Source organism: Peromyscus californicus, unplaced genomic scaffold (genome assembly GCF_007827085.1).
Source record: "Peromyscus californicus insignis strain IS unplaced genomic scaffold, ASM782708v3 Scaffold_4__1_contigs__length_199733344, whole genome shotgun sequence".
In the NCBI taxonomy this organism is placed as follows: Eukaryota; Metazoa; Chordata; class Mammalia; order Rodentia; family Cricetidae; genus Peromyscus; species Peromyscus californicus.
The window spans coordinates 45600061-45625586 of NW_026294562.1; the positions used below are offsets into that span (position 1 = coordinate 45600061).

Here is a 25526-nt window from a genome sequence, read left to right on the forward strand (position 1 = left end):
TCAAATTAAGTAGTTTAACCCAAATGTAGGTCAGAGGACATGCATTTGTATGGTATCACATTGTCTCCTTGTTCTCCAGCTTTTGGGAACTTGAGTGTGATGGACTGTGTTATAATTATCTCTTGGTCTCCCTAACTTGAATGTGGTACACTGTATGACAGTTATCTCTTGATCTTACAAACTTGGATGTGGTGGATTATGTCACAGTTACCTCTTGGTTGCACTAACTTAAGTGTGGTGGACTCTGTCACAGTTATCTCTTATTCACACAAAGATCATATATAGGTATTCAATTTTTGTTCTGTTATGTCAAAAGTATATTCTGTTCTTTTGCCCCTAATGTAATTTTTTTTTTGATTATTGGAAAGAGAAGTAAACCAACTGGATGGTGTTCTCTAATATATATTTTATATAGTGTTCTCTAGTGCTTAAGGGTTTCACTGTGTAGCCCTGGCTATCCTGGAACTCTCTATGTAGACCAGGCTGGCCTCGAATTCACAGAGATCTGCCTGCCTCTGCCTCCTGAATGCTGGGATTAAAGGCATGTGCTACCACCACCTGGCTTCTATGGTTAACTAGTGGCTAACTCTGCCCTCTGATCTCCAGGCAAGCTTTATTTGTCAGAACATAAATGTAATATCACACAAAACTCTAGTAATCCAGAAGTAGTAGTATAGCCATGGTTAATTTTTATGTTTATGCTTATTTTTGTCTCTCAAAGGCAAAGCATAAGTAAATATTTGCAAACAAAAAGCATTATATACCATCTTTACTGTACCTAATCCTAAAACAGTTTGCTCTTATTTTCCGAGAAGGGGTGAGTAGCAGAATTGTTTTGTGAAAAGCAAATGATCTGATAAACAGCTGTTCAAGAAGCTGGTTAATGTGTGAATGAAGTGTAGATCTTCTTAATGTTGAAAAATGTAGTTAATACCTAAAATAGGGAGCTGGTTCATGTACTCAGAGTTTTTAAGTTTGAAGGGGTACATGGGCATGTGCTATGTTTTCCTCTGTAAGAGTAAGTTACTTAGTTTGTAGTCCTTTATCCCAGTCTCTAGAATACTGATTTTTAGCAGCCATAAGTAATTTGACAATGATAGTCTTAAGGGTTATACAGATATCTCTCCTCTAGCAGTTCTCATAGAATATCTCATTTTGAACAGAATCGGTAATGTAACTAGTAAACTGTTGTGTACTGCTAAGACTGATTTTTATCTAATATGTATTAACAGGTAATACTTTCTTGATGTCTCAACAACTAGCATTTTCAGAGATACTGGCTTTTTTATTTCAAGGCATTTTTATGACTCAATTCTAGAATTCTTCATGCTCTTTCATTACCACCAAAAGTTATTTTGGTTCTTCTTTAACAACCTGCTAGTTTTGCTACTGACTTGTCTAGATGTAGGAATGTTTGAGATTTTCGTGTTGAAGTACAAAGGATACATTGTATGGAGAAATGACACTTTTTGAGTTTAAAAAACAAAGAGGGAACCTTATTGAGTAGAATCTAGGGAAATCTTTTTCAATAATAATTACTAATGCCTTCATTTATCTTAGTATAATTTTCCTACCAAGAAATAATCCTTAAACTATTTTTAGATGAAAACAAGAAACCAATTTATTTGATCACCACCCTGGATAACACAATTGAGGATTTGTTAACAATGGAATTTGTGAGGGTAAGCAGTTCTGATTTCACCTGATTGGCAGGCTGATGTAGTATTTAAATTTATAATTTAGTGTGCTTAATCCTTAGTAACTTAGTAACTTAGTCAATTCCTCTGTTTGAAAGGTCTTTCTGTTTTGTCATTATTGTCCTGTAGTCTTGATTCACAGATACTTCATACAGCGAACAAAGTACCCTATGTTCCAAGAAGAAAGGGCCTCTCGGTTGACTTTTCCCACCAGATTATTGAAAAAGAATCAAATGTATAGTGTTGATGACATTTCTTTTTGTATGTGGTGCAAAAGGATGAATTTACTTCATTTCTGCCATTGTCTGGCTACCTGCTTTTTAAGTGTCAGTCATTGCATTCCATTTATATTGATTTGTAATATCTTTAAAACTTTTATGAATCTTCTGTATGTACTGTGGTCTATTTATGAATTATTCTTTGTTTTAATTTAGCATTGTGTATGTTTTAAATAATTACTTTCTAATAAGAATTATGCCAAGAGATTATTACCATAGTTAAGACCATTTTTGCTTCCATGATTGGTGATATTTTTAAAGATTTTTGTTGTTATATTTGAGTCAGATTTTAGAATATACAAACTCTAAAGAAAATGAATAAAGCAATTGTGTTTTATGCGTATTAAGTGTATTACTATTCAAAAAGGATAAATTGTGTCATTTGCAATTATCAGTCTGTAGGCCGTGATGTTAAATGAAATAATCTATTCATGGAAAGAAAAATACAGGATGATCTTACTTATATGTAGACTCTAATAAAATTGAACTCATACATGTGGAAAAAAATGGTGGCTACTGCAAGATGGGACTACTGTGAAAGTAAAGAATGAGGAATTGTTGACAAAAGGAAATTGTTTCAGATAGGAAGTGGGAATAGATTTTGAGATCTGTTGGATAGCAGAGTAACTGTAGTCAATAATAATGTATATATCCAAAGGTAAATTTCAAATGTCTCACAACAATAGATGGTAGGTAAAGTAGTTGATGGATATGTAAGTTACCTTTACTTAAACTTTTTACATTGTATACGTTCATCAAAACATCAGGTAGTAACCTATAAATCTATAATTATCTCATTGTCAAAGACAATGTAAGAATATTTGGAAAGACAAGTGTTTGGGTACTTCTGGATGATTCTGTCACAAATTTTATTTCAAATACAAGAAAAATAAGGAAGAACCATTCAGCGCTCTTGAGGACCAAATGATTGTTCTCTATACTTGATACTATATAACATTTTTGTCTCTAGATAATATGAAAGATAGTGTGTAATCTTAATTGAATACTTGCAAGTGCTAGATAAACCCATATTTAGCACATTTTGTTTGTTATATTAAAGCAGTTGCCTTGTTCTGGTCAAACAGTTGCTTAATTAATATATGTACATATATATGTGTGTATGTATGTATGTAACATACTATCCACCTCAGTTATAGTTAATTTATATATAGTGTACAGATCTTGAAAAATTTACAACTATCATGCAATTGTAGACATAACACATCTTCCTATCATGTTCTAATAGATACATTTTCTCTTTGGATAGGCTGAAAAAAATGCACCCAATTTGAAATGTACCTATAACAATGTTTTACAACTTATTAAGGTATGAATATATAATTAACTTATTTTAAAATTAGAAATTGTGTTTCTATGTCTAGATGTCTTACCAATAATTATTTTATAATTAGAATTATAAGATTCCCAAGGATAAAGCTGAGTATTTTAAATTATATGCTTTATACCACAAATCATAGGGTCTTTTAAAGACCATCAAGTCAGATGTTTTTTTTGACCTAGTACTAAAATCAGTTTTGTTCTATAGGTTAATTTTTCCTCTCTGGATATTCATTTACACACTGAAGCACTTCTCAATACAATGAATTATCTTAATAATATCCTGCCACAATTAGAGCAACAGTCTGCCCCAGTGTCTGCTGCAGAGACTGAAGACAAAGGAGATATCATTAAAAAACTTGGTATATTTCTTTAAAATTTAAGTTTTTGGTTTTTGTTGTTGTTTGGGTTTTTGGGGGCAGGGCTTGTGTGTGTGTGTGTGTGTGTTTTAGGGGGGGTCACCAATTGGAATAGTAATTTTAGGCTCTGGTGTTCCTTTTAATTAGACAAATAACTAAAATGATTTATCATATACTCGGTTAATTTTAGAGAATAGTGATAAAGAGACTGATTACTGCTACAAGAAAAGATGTTTATTATGTAATAGATTTGAGTTGAAAATTAGACAAGAAATATTTGATTTAAAGTTTATATGACATTATTTTAAATTAAAAAAAAGTAACTGACCACATTTGAGTATTGTCATGGTTGTTTTTAATCAGAGTGCAGGTTAAGACTTGAGATACTTTAAATCCAAAACTTCTTGAGTATAATGGTAATGCTTAAAAAGCCTTTGATTTTGGAGCATTTTGGAATTTTGAATTAGAGATACTCTATCAGTTACCATTTAGAACTATGGGTATTTGTGCTTTCCATAATGATAGTTGTCTCAAAGATTCATAGTTATTGTTTTAATTTCTTAGTTTCAAATGATTGTCGCCTCTAAGAGCAGTCTTTGGCCTATTTGTGTTTGTATTCATTAGATAACTCATTTTTAGAGTTCTCAATTCAGTTGGGAGTATTTTCTCTTTGCTTTATAGTTGAATTGTAAATCTGATGTTATAATTATTTATGGTGATATTTTTGCTGCCAGGCATAGTGTGGTAATTACTAAACCTTTCTTTGTGTTGCAATGTGATTTTTGTTTTGTAGCTTTAAAGCTACCCACGAATGAAGATATTATTACCTTGCAGCTTTTGGCAGAATTATCTTGTTTACGGATTTTTATTCAGGATCAGAAACAAAACATTTCTGAAATTAAGATTGAAGGTAATATCATGTCATGAAAATATATTTAAAATTATCAAATTGAAGACAAAGAAAAGCAATTATTCATTGTTTTATTCCTTTAGGGCTTGATTCTGAGATGATTATGAAGCCATTAGTTACTGAAATAAATGCAAAACTAAGGAATATAATTGTGTTAGATTCTGATAAAATGGCTGTATACAAAAAGGTGAGATTTTGGGGTTTTTTTAAATTATTTTTATTTCATGTGGATTGGTGTTTTGTGCATTTATGTCTATTTGAAGGTGTCAGATCCTCTGAAACTGGAGTTACAGACAATTGTGAGCTGCCATGTGAGTGCTGGGATTTGAACCCAGGTCCTCTGGAAGAGCAACAAGTGCTCTTAACCACTAAGCCATCTCACATTTTTTTTTCTTACTAAGTACTAATATATCATTAAGTATATATAATTTTCGTATCAATTAGATAGGGAATTGTCATGTATTAGCAGTATCTTATGCATAATGGGTTTTGGAGTCAAGCACAATTGATTTTTTAGCTTTAATACTTAATATTTGTGTGACCCTTTCACTTACCCAATCTAGTCTTTTATTTATAAAATTAAGATTATGATTTTTTAAGTATGCAGTGCTCTTGGAACAAATAGGCTCTTTGGGTGGTTGGGGGAGGAGTGTTGCTAATAATGCTTCTTTTAAGAACACTTAAAAATAAAAGTATTTTGTCTTTAAATATCCCAAACTGGGCTGGAGAGATGGCTCAGTGGTTAAGAGCCATGGCTGTTCCAGAGGTCCTGAGTTCAGCAACCATATGGTGGTTGCTGAACTCAGGAGTTCTGGCACCCTCTTCTGGCTGTAGGCGTACATGCAGACAGAACACTTGTTTTTTTTTTTTTTTTTTTTTTTTTTTTTTTTTTTTTTTTTAAAGATTTATTTATTTATTATGTATACAGAAGAGGGTGCAAGATCTCATTACAGATGGTTGTGAGCCACCATGTGGGTGCTGGGAATTGAACTCAGGACCTCTAGAAGAGCAGTCAGTGCTCTTAACCTCTGAGCCATCTCTCCAGCTCCCAGACAGAACACTTGTATACATAATAAATAAATGAATCTTAAAAAAAAAATCTTATTTCTCTTGTCTGAATTCTGCCTCATCTAGGTTCTTCTCCTCTCGTTCTTACCCAGCTGGTACTTCCCCATCTGGCTCTTCCTCATCTTCCATCTTATCCACGCATTCTCTGTGGTCATAATCCTCCTGTCCTTCTTAGTTTTCTCTCCATCCTCAAGTTCTCCACTCCTCTCTTCCTCTCTGTCTCCTTCTACCTCTAAATCCTTCTCTGAAAATAAAACTGCCTTTTTATGCCTTTGACCCTTATTCCTCCAAGCTGTCTGCTCCCACTGTTTCTGGCGAGTGTGCTCCATCTCTAGGCCACTTGGCTAGGCAACTTCCATCACAGCTAGGTGTATTTTTAAGTTGGAACCCTTTAGTTCTGAGTTAATTGTTAAGGGTGAATCTAAAGCTAGAGATAAGACTTTGGAAAGGAGAAGGTTAAGCTTAATTGGCACATCCACCAGGCCTTCTCAAACAGGTTGTCTGGATGCTTAAGTCTGTTCTTAGAGAGTACAGAGGTATCTCTGGTAAGGTACTTTCCTCCAACTGGGGATGGACCTGACCAGATGCTGCCAATGACGATAATTACAGGGAGTCTTGAATTGGGGTTCTGGCTGTGCATAGCTGTCAGCGCATTAGATTATCTAAATATTCCTAGAAGTGGTTAGGTAAGGAGTTAGAGGTCTATAAAGTTAGTAAGGCTGTAAGAAGAGGAGGGTCTGAGCTAAATTGTGCGAAGCTATTTCTTAAGGTCTACCTGACCTAGGTGTGTGGAATTTACCCTATTTTCAGGAGACTTATTATGTGGTCGTTTGGACTGTTATTCCTGTTAGTCCTTGAATGTGGCTAAGGGAGACCTCTGATTCCAACACTAAAAGGAGAAGAAAGAGATGGGCCTGAGGAAAGGAAGTCTTTCCTGAGGTAGTTCTCCAAATACCTACAATGTATATGTCCAAATAGTGATCAGTCCACATTGTTAGCAGTTCTTAGGAAAAAATCAATTGAGAAAGCTGTGAAGGCACATATGATTTTCATAACAGAAGACAACTGATATATAACAAGCCAAATAACACCAAAAGCTCCTTAGAATTTGGCTTCCTCTGAAGGAATTCCTTGATCCCTTCAGGTAGTGGCTTTGCCATAACCAGCAGAGTTCTCATAATACATTCCTCTGTGGCCCATAGCAGGAAATGAAGTTACAGATAGTTATGAGCTTCCATGTGGGTGCTGAGAACTGAACCCAGGTCCTCTGGAATAGCAGTAAGTGCTCTTAACTGCTGAGCCATCTCTCCAGTTCGGTCATCATCACTGATAGTCATCAACTGATTTTATGTGAGAAACAAAAATTATATATACGTGCATGTATATTAATAAAGAGTGATTTAGCACAGAAGTCTCCAAATTTGCATGACTTGTAGAAATAAGGAACAAGATTTTTAATACTAATGATAATTTCCAAAGTTATTATTTGCTCCTCTGTCACTTTTACTTTTAAGATTTATAGTATGTGTATATATATATATATATATATATATATATATATAGGACAATGAAGGATAGAGCATACATTTTTATTTTTCTAGAAAGTGATGCTGACAGAAATAAAATTATCTACTAAAAGCTGTACAGATAGTAACAGAAATGAATTATAGCACCAAACATTGATTTTTCCTTCTGTATTTTATTTTTAAAATATGGCCAAATTAAAATATAGCTTAAAAGAGGTACAAATTGAAAAGTCTCTTTCTTCTGTTGTCTTGCTCCACTATCATTTTCCTTGGATTCCAGTGTATGTAGTTTTTTACATGAAATACTCCATTGAATAACCAGAGCAGCATAAGGTTTTTACTCTGTATTAAAATGTTGAGGTCATTATGCTGTGATATACATCGACTGTTGTCCTCTAAGGTGTCACTGATAAATTAAACTCATTACTGTTACAGATTTTAACTGTCAGACCAAGTCATTGTGTATTAATTAGAGCCACATTCTCCATTTACAAGTTTATTGTTGTATAATACTAATATTATTGAAGACATATTTCACTGAAATAAAACAACATTTTACTAGATTCTTGTCTCCTTTTATATAAAGACATCTTGATAATTAAGTTTCTTTTTAAATCCAGTTTTGAGTGCTTGTTAATTTTGGGCGACAAATATAAATGCATTTTTAATTAGTTTTCTCTGTTTCTAGATTTGTTATCAGGTTCATTATGACTTCATAAAATTAGTTGAGAAATTATTTCTATTAGGTTACAGTCTTCCCTTGCCCACACTAGACCACTCTCTTGGTAGTCTCTCCCTTAGTCCAGACTATTAAAATCACTTGTTTGCTGTGACTGTTAAGACAATTTCAGCCTCAACCTCTTGACTACCCATATTGAAGGCAACTTTGAATTACAACTTTACCCATATCTAATTTCTACCTGACTCCTGGTTCTTTGGCTAGGTCACATGGAATGCCTCCCCTTATGTACCCTGTCAGACTTCACTGAAAGTTATTGTTTCCCTTTGTTCTTGGGAATTGATGTCTCTTTTCCTTCAGGACTCTGCCATGCCATTCATTCTCTGTAATGAAGCTCCTCTTGGGGCCTGAAGGCCAGACCCTCCTGCTTCTGGGCCCTATCATGCTTGCCCATGACTATCATGCTCCATCTTTTTCTGAATAAAGGTCTTCTGAAGAGTAATTCATGCCAGTTACTTTCTACCAGAAATTTGTGAGATGTGTGTTGTTTTATTCTTAAATGTTTGGTGTGCATCAACAAAGATTGTGTATGGTTAAGCCTCAGTCTTAATTTTACTTCTTTTCTACATGATAATTTCCTACTACTGCTTACTGATCACTTATTTTAATTTAAATAATAATCATAAATCCCATACAGATCTGAATCTTGTTTTCAGCTTTAGGGTACCAAAATCGAAGTACATAAAGTTTTACCTGTTATGGTCACTCAGCTGGTAGAGTTTCATCTGGCAGCCTGGTTGTGAGTCCCAGGAATTCTGGGTCTTTATTTTAATTTAGACTGTGTCTTATTTTAGTTACTTTTCCTATTGCTGTGATAAACAGTTTTGTACAAAAATAATTGGGGAAGATGGGGTTTATTTCATCTAACAACTTGAAGGTTATAATCCATCACCAAGGGAAGGCTAGGCAGGAACTGAAGCAGGAAACCTGGAGGTAGGACAACACATGATGAAGCCAGTAAGTAGTGTTTCTAGGTCCTCCATGGTTTCTACTTCCAGGGATCTAACTCGGTAGGCTCTGGGGATCTAACTAAGTCGCAGTAACAAGAAAAATAACTAATATACTTCCTCTCCCTCAACCCCAGTACTACCCATCAAGTTTGCATGCATCAGGAACATGGGACAACAGCCTGCAATATTAAGTAAAGAGCCAAACGTGTAAAATGACAACTTTCTGTGGGATAAGAGTAGAGGGAAAGTCAGAATGTCAGCATGGACCAGAATCCTAGCAACATAGCCTCAACTGTAGGTATAACATACAACTGAAGGAATGTGAAGCAATGGTATAATCCTTAGATTGGGCATGGTGGCACACACCTTTAATTCCAGCAATCTGGAAGCAGAGCAGACAGATCTCTGTATGTTCAGAGCTATCATGGTCTACATAGCAAATGTCAGGCCAGCTAGGGCTACATAGAGGAAAGAAAATACAATTGGCTTTCTCACTTTTTTTCCTTTCTATTCAGTCCAGGACCCTAACCCATAGGGTGGTCTTATCCCATTTAGTTAATTTTTGACCCCTCCAGACAAACTCAAAGTTGTGTTTTACAAATGCCCAAGACATCTCTCTCTCTCTCTCTCTCTCTCTCTCTCTCTCTCTCTCTCTCTCTCTCTCTCTCTCTCTCTCTCTCCTCCCTTCCCTCCTCCAGTTGTGATGGCATACTATGATATCCATGTAGAGGTCCTAGGAAAACTTGCAGGATTCCTTTCACTTCACAGTATGGGTTCTGAGGATCAAATTCAGTTCATCAGACTTAGTGGCAAGTACCCTTACCTTTTTTTTTTTTTTAAAGATTTATTTATTTATTACATATACACTGTTCTGTCTGCATGTATGCCTGCAGGCCAGAAGAGGGCACCAGATCTCCTTACAGATGGCTGTGAGCCACCATGTGGTTGCTGGGAATTGAACTCAGGACCTCTGGAAGAGCAACCAGTACTCTTAACCTCTGAGCCATCTCTCCAGCCCATGTACCCTTACCTTTTGACCCATCTTCCTGGCCTTGTCTTAGGCATTTTTTAGCCAATAAAATTGATACCTAAAAATAACCAGCTCAGAATACTTTGACAGTCAGTTTCATTCCTGGCCAAGCATTCTTTAGTCTCAGAAATGGGATGTTCTTGAGGATCTGTTTCTCCTCCAGGCATCTTGATTGCTTCTTGACTTCTAATGTAAGACTGAATAAATACCTTACTGCATCCAAGCTAAAGAGGACTTCTCATGGTCTGCTCTAATGAAGGCTTCTGGTCCTTTCCTTGGGTAATAAAGGGACTTTGGTGTTCAGTCAACCTTTCTTTGTCCTTATCTCTAAGATTTTGTATCTTTACCTGGGCCTGAGGTCAGCAAGGTTTATTGTCTCTCTTTTTGGTCAGAGAAAAATTCTGGTGATGCTTTGGGACTTTGTAAGAAATTCACTTATTTATTTTATGTCATGGATGTTTTCTCATGTTTTTCTGTCTGTCTCTGCACCATGTCCATGCCTGCTGCCCAGGGAGTCCAGAAGAGGTTGTTGGATCCTGCTGTGGGATGTTCTGTATGGCAAATGTGTTAATAAATAAAACACTGATTGTTCAATAGCCAGACAGGAAGTATAGGCGGGACTAACAGAGAAGAGAATTGAGGGAACAGGAAGGGAAGGTGGAGACTGCCTGCAGCCACCAGGACAAGGAAGATGTAAGGTATCAGTAAGCTACGAGCCACGTGGCAAAGTATAGATTAATAGAAATGGGCTGAATATAAGAGAAAGAGCTAGACAATGATAGGCCTGAGCTAATGACCAAGCAGTTTAAATAATATAAGCATCTGTGTGTTTATTTTATAAGTGGGCTAAGGGACTGCCGGGGCTTGGCGGGACCCCCGAGAGAAAACTCTCCAGCTACAGGATCCTGTGTAACTGAGATACAAGCAGTTTTGAGCTGTCATGTGGGTGCTGGGAATTGAAACCTAGTCCTTTAGAAGAATAGTAAGTACTCGTTACTACTGAGCCATCTCTCTAGGCCAGTTCTTTGGGCCTTGTATGGGATGGAAGTATTCTTATTTTTCTAGAACCAATACCAAATAAAACCCTAATTTCAGTCTTAGTTTTTTCTTATGCACTCCCAAGAGAGGATAACAAACTGAGGTGCTATGTTTGCATTTCCCAGGGACTTGGTCTCCAACATTGCTGTTCAGTTATCCTTCATGGTTTAGCTGAATTGTTCTTACATAACTTACATGGTATTTGGCATCCCTGTAATCTTCTCTCCTTGAAGGTACCTGAATTTTCTTAGATGGTAGAGTACTTTTGTGTATAATTTCTTCTTCTTCTTCTTCTTCTTCTTCTTCTTCTTCTTCTTCTTCTTCTTCTTCTTCTTCTTCTTCTTCTTCTTCTTCTTCTTCTTCTTCTCCTCCTCTCCTTCTCCTTCTCCTTCTCCTTCTCCTTCTCCTTCTCCTTCTCCTTCTCCTTCTCCTTCTCCTTCTCCTTCTCCTTCTCCTTCTCCTTCTCCTTCTCCTTCTCCTTCTCCTCCTCCTCCTCCTCCTCCTTCTCCTTCTTCTTTCTTCTTCTTCTTCTTCCTTCTTTCTTCTTTCTTCTTCTTTCTTCTTACTTCAGCCTTCAAGAAAATCATACTTTTGCTTTCTTGGGAATTGTGGTTGATTTTCTTGATGGCTTTTCAGTCCTCCGTTCTTGCTTCTAGAATTTAAGAGTTAAGAAAACTATGTTATACTCTGTTCCAAAATTTAAAAATATTAGTTTCTTGTTTCTTATACTTTTGACTGGTAGTTATGGGGGTAGAAATTTTAACCCCCTCCCAGGCAATTCTTTGTTAGTGATTAAAATGATTCTTAACCAACTAATGAAGAATGAGAAGTTTAAAATTGAGTTATTCCATTAAAGAATGTGGGGGAGAAAAGTGATTCAGGGTCCTCAGACCTAAAGAAATGAGACACTGAGCTCTGGTAAATTGTGCAGGTGTTATGTTTTAGCTTTGAAAATTACTAAAGACATTTTGTATGATGACTGCCATTGCAAAGGAGAAAATCCAAGTGAGATGCATATCTGTTCTCCCCACTAAAAAGATACAACTGGTCAAGGTAGACCTATTTATTTTCCTGACACTCAAAGATAACAACAGAAAACACGTTAGGTTACATGTTCTCGTAAAGCATTTGGAATTGTTGCCTCATTTGTACTGACTCAAATACCTGGAAGATTTTTCAAATGGTAGAATATTTTATTATTATTTTGCTTCATTTTATTTTGATCTTGGGGTACATTACTTCAAAAATTGATTGTAATAATTGGGATTCTTCTCTCATTAAGGCTGTTTATATCACTGGAAAAGAAGTTTTCAGCTTCAAAATGATTTCTTACATGGATGCAACTGCTGGCTCTGCATACACAGATATGAATGTGGTTGATGCTCGAGTTAATTTAACTGTTGGTTGCATTGAGGTTGTGTTTGTCACAAAATTTCTATATGCTATATTGGTAAGTATTTTAATAAATTATTTTAAATTCTAGGTAGAAATTGCTATGTGTTAAGTGTAGAGACCCTATCTCAAAAAATTATATGCATGTATGAAAATTTCAGACTATGCACATAAATGCACACACATATATATATCTACCTTTGTTTTTTTTTTTTTGTTGTTTTGTTTTTTTAAACAAGGTCTCCAGACATGAACATGGCTGGCCTGGAACTTACAGAGACCCACATGCCTCTGCCTGCCAGATGGTGGGTTTAAATGTATGTGTAGCCATGCCTTGCCTAATAAAAATATATTTTACAAATTAAAAGTAGGTAAAGGATACTCATTCATCTTTGCTTTTTTTGTACAAAAATGATTCATAGAAAAATTATGTAGTATCTTCTGAGTAAAAGATCACATTGGGTTAAAAGAAGTTCAAATAGAATAGAGATCAAGCTAGGAAGATTTTATGCCTATATTGGTAGCTTAAAATAAAATGGTCTTCATAGGGAGTGGCACTGTTAGGAGGTGTGGCCTTGTTAGAGGAAGTGTGTCACTGTGGAGGCGGGCTTTGAGGTCTGTTATACTCAAGCTGCACACAATGTGGAGCACAGTTCACCTCCTGTTGCCTGCAGATCACTATGTAGAACTCTCAGCTCCTTCTCCAGCTCATCTGCCTACATGCTGCCAGGAGGATAATGGACTAAACCTCTGAAATTTTACACCATCCTGAGTTAAATATTTCCTTTGTAAGAGTTACCATGGTCGTGGTATCTCTTAACAGCAATCTCTTAGAAACCCTAAGATACACATATATACATATTTAAAATAATATGTTGAGTACCATAACAACCGAAATGTTTTATACCTTGTTTGTATAACAGTTTGACAAATATTTTAGTTAATTGAAAAATATTCTTTACATGTTAATATGTTAATATATAGTGTACTGCATAAAATTATGCATCTATTATATATGTTATATGGTGTGCATTGATTAAACTTCTTATTGTTTAAATCATAAATGTAAACATTTGTATTTTCCACCTTCCAACTTTAAAACTATACCAAATACAGATGAAGTCAACATTAAGAAAATTATACCTTTGGATGCAACGTAATTCTGTAGATATTACAGACTTTAAGAAATTAGATTGAATCTTTAAATGACTTTGCCAAAGAACTTCTGAGTTCTTTAGTTCTGCTTCTCATAAAGGTTTTCCTTTCCTATTGTACCCTTGTTGGCTATTGAATTTTTATGGTGTCATACTAATTTGTAGTCTCTTTTGTTGTTGTTGTTGTTGTTGGTGGTGGTGGTGGTGGTGGTGGTGTGTGTGTGTGTTATGCATGCTTATGTGTGTATGTACATACTAGTACATATGTATGTGTTTGTGTGTCTTCCTCTGTTGTTCTCTATCTATTGGGGCAGAATCTCATTCAGCTTTCATATTTGGCTAGCTTGGCCTGCTTCAGGCATATCCTACCCACTCCTCCTGACTATTTAGATGAGGGGCACCACACCATCCTGGCTTTCTGTGTGGGGACTAAGGATCCAGCCTCCATCCTCACGGCTATGCTACCTGTGCTTTTCCCTCTGGAATGTCTCCTAGCCCTGTCTCTGTTTTATGGCATCACTGATCTTTCACAGTACTGCTTCTACTGCTTCTGATGATTGGTGTATGAACTAGAAAATCAAGTCTAAGACAGTAGTAGAATAAATAGGCCAAGTACAGCAGTATTTAAAAAGAAGGGATTCATGTTTTTATTTGGCAATGAGGAGCCCTCTTCTGTTACTTGAGAATTTTGAACTTTGTCTAACTTGACAGTGACCTTTTAAACTGAAGTTTCCCCCAAAAGTCTTTCTGTACAGCAAAAACAAAGATGAACAATTTTTAAAAATGGTCTTTTTTTTTAGAATTTCATAATTGAGTGCTATATTTACATAATTTCCACCCCTTCTTCTGTACTCTCCAACTCCTCATGTGTTCCCCCTCCACACTCCTATTTCAATTTCATGACCTCTTTATTATTGGGGTGTGTGTGTGTGTGTGTGTGTGTGTGTGTGTGTGTGTGTGTGTTTCTGTGTCTATTTGTACCTTAAGAAAACAGATTCTTCTCTCTTAGCAGCCATTGATTGTAGCTTTTCATCTATAGGTAGTATAGGGCAATCCCCTATCCGCACTGGCATATCAGCTGGCACTCTTCATTATGTGTGTCTTGTTTATGCAATCATATTTTAGAGCTATCATGGATGCAGCTTCTCTGTCGTATATAGAAAACAACACCTAACAGCGAAATATCCTGGTCCTCTGTATTTTAGAATCTTTTCTACCCCCTCTTCTACAATGTTCCCTGACCCGTGGGTGTAGGAGTTTGCATTGTAGATGTACTAACTAGGGTTGAGCCTCACACTATCTCTTAATCTCTGCACTTTGGCCAATTGTGAATTTCTGTAATAGTTCCATGTATTGCAAAAAAGAAGTTTCTTTGATGAGAAGCAAGAGATAGACTGATTGTGGACATAAGGACAGGTATTTAGAATATAATTAGAAATTATATTGATTTGAGAAATTGGAGGAGCTGGGGTGATGGATCAGCAATTAACAGCACAGACTGCTCCTCCTGGGGACCAAGGTTCGGTTCCCAGCACCTACATGGTGGTTAACATCTCTAACTCAAATATCTGGGGATCAGATGTTCTGTTCTGGCCTTAATAGACACTGCTTGCTCGTGGTACACACACATACATGCAAGAAAAACATCTATACATATAAAAGGTTTTTAAAGTTTCTTTAAAAAAAAAAAAGCAGTAGTAGGTTGTAACAAAAATCGTAAAAGGTCTTATTAATAATTAAAAAAAACTGCAGCCAGATATAGGGGTGAAAGCTGAGATCAGAGAAACAGAACAAGCCAGCCATGTTCTTACCTCTATGAAATTCTCAGCCTAAAGAGAGAGACTTCCTGTTTACTCATGCCTTATATACCATTTTGTGCCCTGCCATCTTCCTTCCTTCCTAGTGCTGAGATTAAAGGTGTGTGTTACTACTGCCTGACCTCTATGTTTAATATAGTGGCTGGCTTTGTCCTCTGATCCCCAGGCAAGCTTTATTGGGGTACACAATATATCACCACAGTAGGTCTTCTTTTTGGGTCCATGACTTCTCCTCAAAGTCATGTCTAGAAATACAGTATTAGACATGGATTCCCTCCAGTTGGGTGGGCTTTAATCTAGAGTGTAACCAACAGCTCTGTAGTTGAACTTAAGGCCTATCAATAGGAGGCAGTCTGTGCCTAATATTATGTTTTTCTGTTCATAGACTTTACCATTGGGTAGGACTATTGATTGTTTTTTCTCTTTAACATCTTAAATAGCACCTTCTAATACTATGAGAGCAAATTCTGAGAGCAGAGGCTTCTAGATCGGTTCCAGCTTGGTTTCTTCAAGTCTTATGTCTGAAATGTGTCATTTCTTCAACAGTAGGGTCCTCCTATCTTCAAGTTCTGAGAGGCAACCAAAGGCAATAGTAATAGCATGTATTGTTTGGGGAATTTGAGACTCACTGTGGCCAGCAACACTAAGGAGGTTTCCTGTGCCTGGCACTGGGTTTTTTGTTAAATAGGCTATAGCTCTTGGGGAGAGCATCATCACCTCATGATTCCATTTAAAATACACACACTTAAAAAGGCTTATCAAATAACGTTTCCCTATGACTTTTAAAAACATGGCTAGTATTATGTAGCTCTTCTTCCTTCTTCTCTCTCCTTCTGTATTGTCCTCCCTCTCCTATTCAGGTGACACCCCACCACCACCACCACCACCACCAATTTTCCCTCTTTTGCTCTTCATAGTATCTGCATTTCCCTATCCTCCTTCTTCCTCCTGGCCCAGGCTCTTCCTGCTTTCCTGACTTCTGAAGTTACTTGTTTTTATGTAGTCAAATCTAAATATTCAGAGATAGGATTCACAAATAAGAGAGAACATGGAGTGTCTTTTTGGGTGTGAATCACTTTACTCAATATAATATTTTATTGCTACTCATTTGGCTGTGAATTTCATTTTTTTTTTTACAATTGAATAGAATTCTGTTGTGTATATTTACCATATGTCTATTATCCATTCATTGAAGAAGGACATTTAGGTTGTTTCCATTTTCTTGCCTTTGTGAACAGGGTGGCAATGAATATGGCTGAGCAAGTATATCTGTAGTAGGATATGGAGACACCTCCTTTTCCCTCTCCAGATCACATGTGCCCTGCTATTCCTCTCTCCTTTTCTCCCCACTATCCATGTAGTGGTACTATTTTACTTTTCTAGTTTCTACAGGATATGTATTCACTATCTGAAGATTTGGAGCTAGGAGCCTCAATGAGAGAGAACATGCAACATTTGTCTTTCTGATTCTGGGTTACCTCACTCAGTGTGATCTTTTCTGGTTCTATCAATTTACCTGTGAATTTCATGATTTCACTTTACTTTATAGCTAAATAGTATTCTATAGTGTATATATGTACCACATTTTCATTATCCATTCAGCAGTTGAAGGACATTTAGATTGCTTCCATTTACTAGCTGTTGTCATTAGAGCGCAATGAACATGACAAGTATTTGTGGAGTAGGATGTCAAGTACTTTGTGCATACATATGCCAAGGAGTGGTATAGCTGAGTTATCTATCTGGTAGATCTGCTTTTATCATTTTGAGAATTTTCCACACTGATTTCCAAAGTGGCTGTACCAACAGGGAAACAGGGCTCCCTTTTCCACTCATCCTCACCATAATTTGTTTTCAGTTGTTTCCTTGACCTTAGCCTTTCTGACTGGGTAAACTAGATGTAATTTGCATTTTCCTAAAGTCAGGGAATACTTTCTAAGATATTTTTGTAGCTATTTTTATTTCTTTTGAGAGCTCTCTGTTTAGAGCTATCCCCCACCTTTTTTTTTTGATTCAGTCCTTTGAGTTGTTGATTGTTGGGTTTGTTTGTTTTGTTCAAAATTCTTTGTATACTCTGGACAGTTATCCTTTATTGGAGGTATAGCTGGTAAAGATTCTCTCACATTCTGTGGATTTCAGCTTCACTCAGTTGCTTATTTCCTTTGCTGTATACTTTATTTCGGTGAAGTTCCAATTCTCAGTTTTGGACCTTCTTTCCTGACCATTTCTTACTCTTGAGGGTCCTGGAGACCGAACTTGGGTTTTCACATTGGTAGCAGGCACTTTTTTTTACACAGTGAACCATTTCACCAGTCCTTAGAGTTCTTAAATACCTTATAGATTTTTAAATCCATACTATAAACTGTGAGAAGTGCTTAGATCTTAGAGAAAGTGTACCATAAGGAAATAATACCATTGAAACATTCAAGTATCCCTTTCTTGTTTTGTTCTGATGACTAGATTTTTGTTTTCTCACTGTATATTTGTTGTTCAGTTTTTCCGGCAGGGAATAATAAGTAAACAATGGGCTTTGTTGTACCAAGTTCTTTATGGAGGTAAAATTAGTTTAATATAATTTATATTTAATATATTTAATGTTTTATTAAAGGTAATATTATGCCATTCTATATCTTTGTAGGATTTTATAGATAATTTTCAAGCAGTTAAAAATGCCTTGGCTGAAGCAACTGCTCAAGCAGCAGGAATGGCTGCTGATGGTGTAATGGAACTGGCTGCAAGAAGTTCAAGGTTTGCATTGGATGTTAACATAAAAGCTCCTGTTGTGCTCATCCCACAGTCTCCAGTGTCTCAGAATGTTTTTGTTGCTGATTTTGGATTAATTACAATGAAAAATACATTTGTTACTGTAAAAGAAACCCAGAGTAATCTCCCACCTGTAATTGATTTGATAACAATAAAGTTGAGTGAAATGAGACTATACAGGTAAGCTTTTCACAGTGTATTTGTGTAAAATAATCAATTCTTAATTCTTTGACTAAAGGACTTGATATCTTTAGAATTCTCTTTATAGTGCGATTTTATTCTATTATTACTCTACTTTGTGGTTTGTTTTTTTTTCAAGTGTCTTCTAGCTAGATCACAGTCTTTCAAAAAACAACCTGGAAATATTTGAAAACTTCTCCTTAGATAATGATAAAAACTGCAAACTTATCTGAAGGGAGTATATTTTCATGTTTTTATAATTCTTTATAAGGATGAGGTAGAAATGGAAAAATTTGACATGAAACTCATATTCACTATGCAACACATAGTTTTGCTCAGTCTATTCTGTCAGTTTTGAATATTTTTTAAGCAACTTTATTAAGAAATAGATGACTTATAAGAGTATTCATTCCCTTTTTAGTCATTAAACTTTATGATGTTATCTCTCTTATTTCTTATATTTTATGTTATATCCTTTTGCTCATCAATTCAAGGCTCTTGTTTTTTATTTCATTGTTTTTTCTTTCATTATGTTGTATTTCCTATTTTTTCATCTGTAAACTTTAGGTTCAGTTTTTCTCTTTATCTGTGTTTCTTTAGGTGGTAACTAAGATTATTGATTTTGTTTTCAACATAAGCGAAACTTCCATAAATTTAGTTCCTCCCAAGCATCTTTGGTCCCTTTGGATTCTCATGAAGTTCCCTTGCTTTGTCTTTCTCTTTTTACTGTTTGTGTGTAAGTCATCTGAAAATAGTAGTAAACTGAAGCAAGTCATAGGGCTACCATCACTAACACTTCCCCACCCCCAACCTTCAGTAATCCCCCCCCCCCCTTTTGGTGGATGGTGTTTCCAGCATGAATGTGAATCTGGTTCATCTCTCTCATCTTGCTTAAGGGAACTGCTTCCACCAGTTGAATATTTAAGCATTAGTTCAACTCTTAATGTATAAAGGGTTGGGACCAAGTATAATCATGAAAAAAAAACTTTATAAGGGATCAGTAAGTAGTGCCTACTTTATTGTATTGTTGTGGTGCATACTATTTAGTGTACAGAAAAGATCATGGAAAATTTCTCAAAAGAAGACAAAACTGAAGGTTAGGCTGAGAGTTTGTACATGAATGAAGTCAGAGCTCACCAGTTAACAAGAAAATTAAAAGTAGAGTCAATAATAACTTACCAAGTGGATGTGGAAGTTAGAGTAGAGGGTACAGGAGATACTAAAAAATTTTTTATCTATAATACTTATAAAATTCTACTTGTTAATGCAATATATTGAGAAAAGACAGAACAAAAAATAAAAACTGTACACTGGCAGTACTGGTTTCTGTGAAGTACAGAATATAAAAATAAATATAAGGAGAGATCTAAAGATACCTAGAAGATAATTGATTATATATTCTGGATATTAAAAGAAAGATCTTGTTTAAATAGTTAGCTATGAAAGTTTACTAATACAGGACTAGTCCTCGAGGTTGTTGGAATAGGTAATATTAAATAAGATTTTAGACTGATGCATGTGGGAAAGAATGGTGAGGAGTGCAGACATGTAAGAAATTTGCATAAGAGGAGTCTTTAGAAGTGAGTCAGACAAGGCCTGTGAGATGACTTAGCAGGTAAAGCCTCTTACCTTCAAGCCTTGAGTTCTATACATGGGACCTGCATGGTGTAAGGAGAGAATCAACTCCCCTATGCTACCCTCTGACACTGACGAGGCCTGTGACAGTTGTGTCTTCTCCCTCATAGGCAAACAAACAAATAAGAAAATTTCATTTGAAAATTTAAGAAATTAGCCTATGGTAGAAGAGAGAGGAGGGAAACTGGGAGACTGTATTGTAGATGTAACCAACCATCTTATTAAATAAGAAACACAGAACCAATGCGAAGAAGAAAGCCAAGAGGTCAGAGCTAAGAGCAAAAACCTTACCCTTCCTCCTGCGGTGGTCCTACATCTCCGAAAGACAGCTACTTCCTGTGTTAAAGTCTTTATATAGACTTTCTGTTCTGCCTTCTCATTGGTTGTAAACCCAACCACATGACTGCCTCGTCACTGCCTGTCTGTACAGACCTCCAGGTCTTCTATGGTTGGTATTGAGACTAAAGGCGTTTGTATCCAATGCTGGCTGTATCCCTGAACACACAGAGACTTACCTAGCTCTGCCTACCAAGTGCTGGGATTACACACCACCACCACCCAGCTTTCCTATGGCTTGCTAATAGCTTTGACCCCCAGGCAACTTCATTTATTAACATACAAATAACATTTTAATACAAATAAAATATCACCATACTGTATTGAGGTCTTGTTGTTCTTAAACATGAATTCATAGTATTATAAGTTGTTTTTTATCTAGTACTTATTTTGTATTGATAATTTAGTAGCTTTGATTGGAAACAAAACTAATTTTTTGATAAGCAGGTATTACTGAAATTATGGGGACTGGATTTTAACAATTGAAAGTCATATTGAAGGGTAATGAGGTGTAAGAAATAAAAGACAAAGGCTTAGTGATATTATAAAAGAAAATAGAAATATTTGTAAAATGATGATTCAAACTGTCTAAAAAGATGAGTGCAGACAAGTTTTTGATGGATTGTATCTTAAATAAAAGGTGATGAACTTGGGTGTTCTTATTTTTAAAGTTATGATAGAGTGGAGAACTACCCATCACTGCAAATTAAAATACTCTGAGGGGGAAAACAGCAACCACATAAAAAACATACTTCATTTGAGATGTAAAATGAATGATGCACTTAGTGAAGAATCTAAAATAATTTGTCCACCTAAGTCTAGAAATTTTATAAATTGCAGGGAAATTTAAGGAGACATTTTTGCATTATTTTTATTTAGTGCTTAGTTGTTAGAGATAGTATTATGTGGTATAGTAGCTAGTCCTGAACTCATGTCAGTCCTCCTGCCTTCGCCTCCCAAAAGCTAAGATTGCAAGTAGACATCGTCATATCCAGTAAAACATCCACTAATTACAAGTTAATTATTAGTTCTAAGTATACAGTAGTAACTCTAAACTAAAGGTATTACATTAACCAGGAGAGTCTAAACTAAAAGTCTTAATTTTTTAATGGCTTGCTTGGTTTAAAGAAATGGTAGATATAAATTAGGTGCAGATATGCATTCAAAATAGATTGATTGTTTATATATCAATTTTTTAGGTAATTAAATTGTAGTAGTGGTTTGTTTTATCTCCAAAATAATTAAACTTTATTATGAATATAAAAATTGCTAACTCATTTAACTACCCATAGTTAACAATTAATTTACTATATTTGTTCTGGTTTATTTTATTTGCATATATATTTAACTTAATATAATTGTCCTTTAAATTTTGTGTCATAAATTCTTTTTTCCCTTAAATTCATACTTAAAATTCATATTTATTGTTATATGGGATTTTTATTTATTCAAGTTGCTTATAACAGGTTCAAATTAGGTATCTGAATATTTAGCTTACTGGACTCAGAATTACACTAATGGTATAGGGGACAAGGATTCTGGGTTTGACTCATTTTTCTATACTGGTTATGACTCATTTTTTTTAATTATTAAGACATTTTCTATTCATTTTACAAACCTTCCACAGATTACCCTGTCCTCCATCCTCCTGACCCGAGCCTTCCCCCCAACCCACCCCCCATTCCAACCTCCTCCAAGGCAAGTTCTCCCATTGGGAGTCAGCAGACCCTGGTGCTTTTAGTTGAGGCAGGTCCAAGCCCTACCTCCTTGCACCAAGCCTGGCTAAGTGTCTCACATTCGGCACTAGGCTCCAAAAAGCCGGGTGATGCACTAGGGCTGGGTTCCAATCCCACTGCCTGGGGGCACCCTAAACAGTTTAAGCTAAACAATTGTCTCGCCTATCCAGAGGGCCTATCTAGTCCAGTACCATGGGGGCTCCTTGATGTTTTGTGTTATGACTTTTTTGGCTTTAGTGTTTTCTTTGACTGATGAATCTATTTCCTCAGCGCCAGAGATTCTCTCTTCCATCTCTTGCATTCTGTTGGTTATGCTTGCATCTGTAGTTCCTGTTTGTTTACTCAGATGTTCCATTTCCAGCATTCCCTCAGTTTGTATCTTCTTTATTGCCTCTGTTTCAGTTTTCAAATCTTGAACTGTTTCATTCACCTGTTCAATTGCTTTTTCTTGGCTTTCTTTAAGGAATTTATTGATTTCTTTCAATTTTTTGTTTGTCTTTTCTTCGAATTCTTTAAGGGAAATTTTCATTTCCTCTTTAAAGACCTCTATTATCTTCTTAAAGTCATTTTTAAGGTTGATTTCTTCTGCTTCTTCTGCTTTGGGATGTTCAGGACTTGCTGATGTAGCACCACCACTAGGTTCTGATGGTGCCATATTGGTCTTTATGTTGTTGATTGTATTTTTGCACTAGTTTATACCTATCTCTTCCTCCACTCCATGCAAGTGGTGTCTGTGTCTGAGGGAGCTTCTTTTGGTCCAATTGATATTCTTGGTCTAATGGGAGCTCTTGGTCTAATCCGGACTCTTGTTCCAGTCGGTGCTGGTGGATTCTGTGTCTCAGGGAGCAGATCTTAGTCCAGTGGGCACCAGTGGGCTCTGTCTCAGGGAGCAGCTATTCCTAATTGGTGCAGGGTGGGACCTGTTTTGTTAGCGAGGGGGAAGAGGCATCTGGTGGGTTCCTGGGGCTCCAGTGGCTTTGGGGGAGGGGCACGGAATGTGCCCCAGTGGCTTAGGGGCTAGGGACCTGGTCTGTCCGGTCCAGAGATGGGGTCTTACCTGTTTCCAGACGGTGCAGGGTGGGCTAATGACTCCAGTGGTTGCTGGTATGACTCATTTTCTATAGTGTTTTTACTATATAGTTTTAAAAGCATCTTGTTCTTTAGTGTTTTTGCAAATCTATTTGACTTTGTTAGACACATTAGCTGATTCAATTTCATTTTGCTGTATAAGTAACCATAATATTTTATCAGTACTTATATGATGGTCTCCCCAGTATTGTAGGATAAATCATTTCTGTACAATGAGTTCTCAGAAATAGAATCATTCAGTTACATAAAAGAACCAGTTTTCCGTGAAATAAAGTAACTCGTATTTGAAAATTCAATTTAGTTTCTGTTTTATCAAACATAAAAACAAATAACTTCATATTTGTAAGTGCCTATTTAATTTTTTAAATCTTACTGTAAATATTTATTGATTATATGGCATATGCCAGCCATCTGAGCTAAGCACTATGAAAATAACTAAGAATAAGCTACACATAGACTTTTCCTTCATAGAACTTTCTGAGAATATAAATAAAACTATAAAATTGTATAGACACATAGGGTGTGCATACAATCATGTAAGCTTAGACACATATATAATTTTAAAAAAATTAAACATATGCTATTAATATGTATCAAATATAACAATAGAAAAGTTCCAGGTATTTGTGTATGTTTATAGGAGAACGTTTTGAGTAGTAACTAATAAGAAAATTAGTTTTCTAATTTCTTCCAAAGGAAGTAACCTTTTGACACCACAATTATATTTTTTTCTGTAGAGAAGAAATGCATCCAGAGATATTTGTGGTTTGTATTTCAGTGAAAAATAAAATTTTTAATATTAAGCTAATTAAATAACTTGTCGTATAGCCATGTGTAATACATAGCCATTAACGTTTCATATCCATTTGTATTATAGCATTTCCCTGTTGGATTTTAGATATCTTTACTCACTACCATTAATTGGAAATTACAAGCATGTTTACTTATTTAAATATGGTTTTACTCCATAAGCTGTTTATGAAATGGTTTCATAACCAAATTTTCTGAGCAATCCCTTTTTATACCCATGTTTTCCTATTAATGAGCTGATAGCTAAAAATTGAATTCATGTCTTCTTCATGTAGTTTAAAATTTTGAAGCTTAGTAAAACATAAGGAATATTCTTGGAGAGTAACCATTATTGTCACTTGAAGATCCAAAGGAAGCTCCTGTGATCAATTACATTGTCCTTGAAGGAATTCAGTGATCTACTCCTTTTCAGTTTTGCCATAATAACCATTTGGAAAGGCAAATATGCTTCATCTTTGTGTGAAGTTTTTTATGTTCAGCTGTTTTGATCCACAGATAGAGAAATTGTGTATGGTGCAACTTAGTTTCTTATAAAGTAGTATAGTGTTCTGCTATAGATGAATTATTATGAAGTGTTTTTATAATGAGTTCTTGTATGTTTTTTACCTATTTTATAGAGGTAATTTTACACAACTTAGTGGTTTTGACCTTTCACTGTTTATAAATCCTATGTTTAAGTAGTACTTCTCTTTGATATGTAACAGTTTAGAGAAATTCACCTAGGTGTCTAGTGAGATGAGATATTTCATTTTGATATGTACTTTTATTTTTCTCTTCACACAAACAAGTTGCTGATGTCTTCTATTTAGTGAAGAATGATGCATTAAAGTTAATCATACATCTGTGTTTTCCTGCCTGAATATATACAAAACAGTTAAAAACAATTTATATTTTCCAATAGGTCTCAGTTTTTTAATGATGCATACCAGGAAGTACTAGACCTGCTACTACCTTTGAACCTGGAAGTGATTGTTGAACGAAACTTATCCTGGGAATGGTACAAGGAAGTTCCTTGTTTTAATGTAAAAGGCCAGCTAAAACCCATGGAGGTAGTGTTTTCATGGATTTTGATTTCTGTTACAGCTGATAGTATTATCTTAGTAACATAAATTTCTTGGCTAGAATTTAAGAATAATCAAGTTGATCAGAATTTAAATAGTAGCTTGGAAACTAGAATTCATTTAAGTTACTCCATTCATTCTCTATCAGATATTTGAATGCCTGCTATGTGTTAATCTTTATACTAGATATTAAAGATACAGTGACAGAAAAGCTATGATGTCTCTGTCTTCGTGAGAATTACCACCATGAACTGGGTTCATGATGAAGGTAGTCTAGAATGTGTGATAGATAGCAAGGAAGTAAAGAAGTAAAGAAAAGAAGGTCTGGGGAAACAACGTGGTATAATTATAAGAACTATAGTTTTATTCCCTAGATCCCATGTTAAAAAAAAAAAAACGCTGAGCAAGTGCTATAATCTCAGCACTGAGTAGGTAGAGACCAGACTCCTGGGGCAAACTGGCTATCTGATTCAGAAGTTCTAGGTTCAATTGTAAATAAAGAAGAGGCCTGTAGTTGGTTGCTTTTACTCTTTTGACTCTTTACTCTTTGGGGGGGGGCCCACCATCCAGCTCCCAAATAATCACACATGGAGACTTACTCTGACTTATGAATACCCAGT

The 25526-nt window shown here is 35.6% G+C and overlaps 1 protein-coding gene across 5 annotated transcripts in view; it reads left to right on the top strand.

The window, feature by feature from the left end:
- Vps13a (vacuolar protein sorting 13 homolog A) overlaps nt 1-25526 on the top strand; it is a 216783-nt gene that overhangs the window by 82411 nt on the left and 108846 nt on the right. For all 5 annotated transcript variants that reach the window (XM_052713824.1, XM_052713819.1, XM_052713820.1 and 2 more), the window contains exons 27-34: nt 1603-1682; nt 3243-3302; nt 3522-3675; nt 4466-4582; nt 4666-4769; nt 12216-12383; nt 17935-18239; nt 24747-24894. In XM_052713824.1, the coding sequence (XP_052569784.1) occupies nt 1603-1682; nt 3243-3302; nt 3522-3675; nt 4466-4582; nt 4666-4769; nt 12216-12383; nt 17935-18239; nt 24747-24894 (1136 nt within the window). The remainder of the gene's footprint in view (nt 1-1602; nt 1683-3242; nt 3303-3521; nt 3676-4465; nt 4583-4665; nt 4770-12215; nt 12384-17934; nt 18240-24746; nt 24895-25526) is intronic.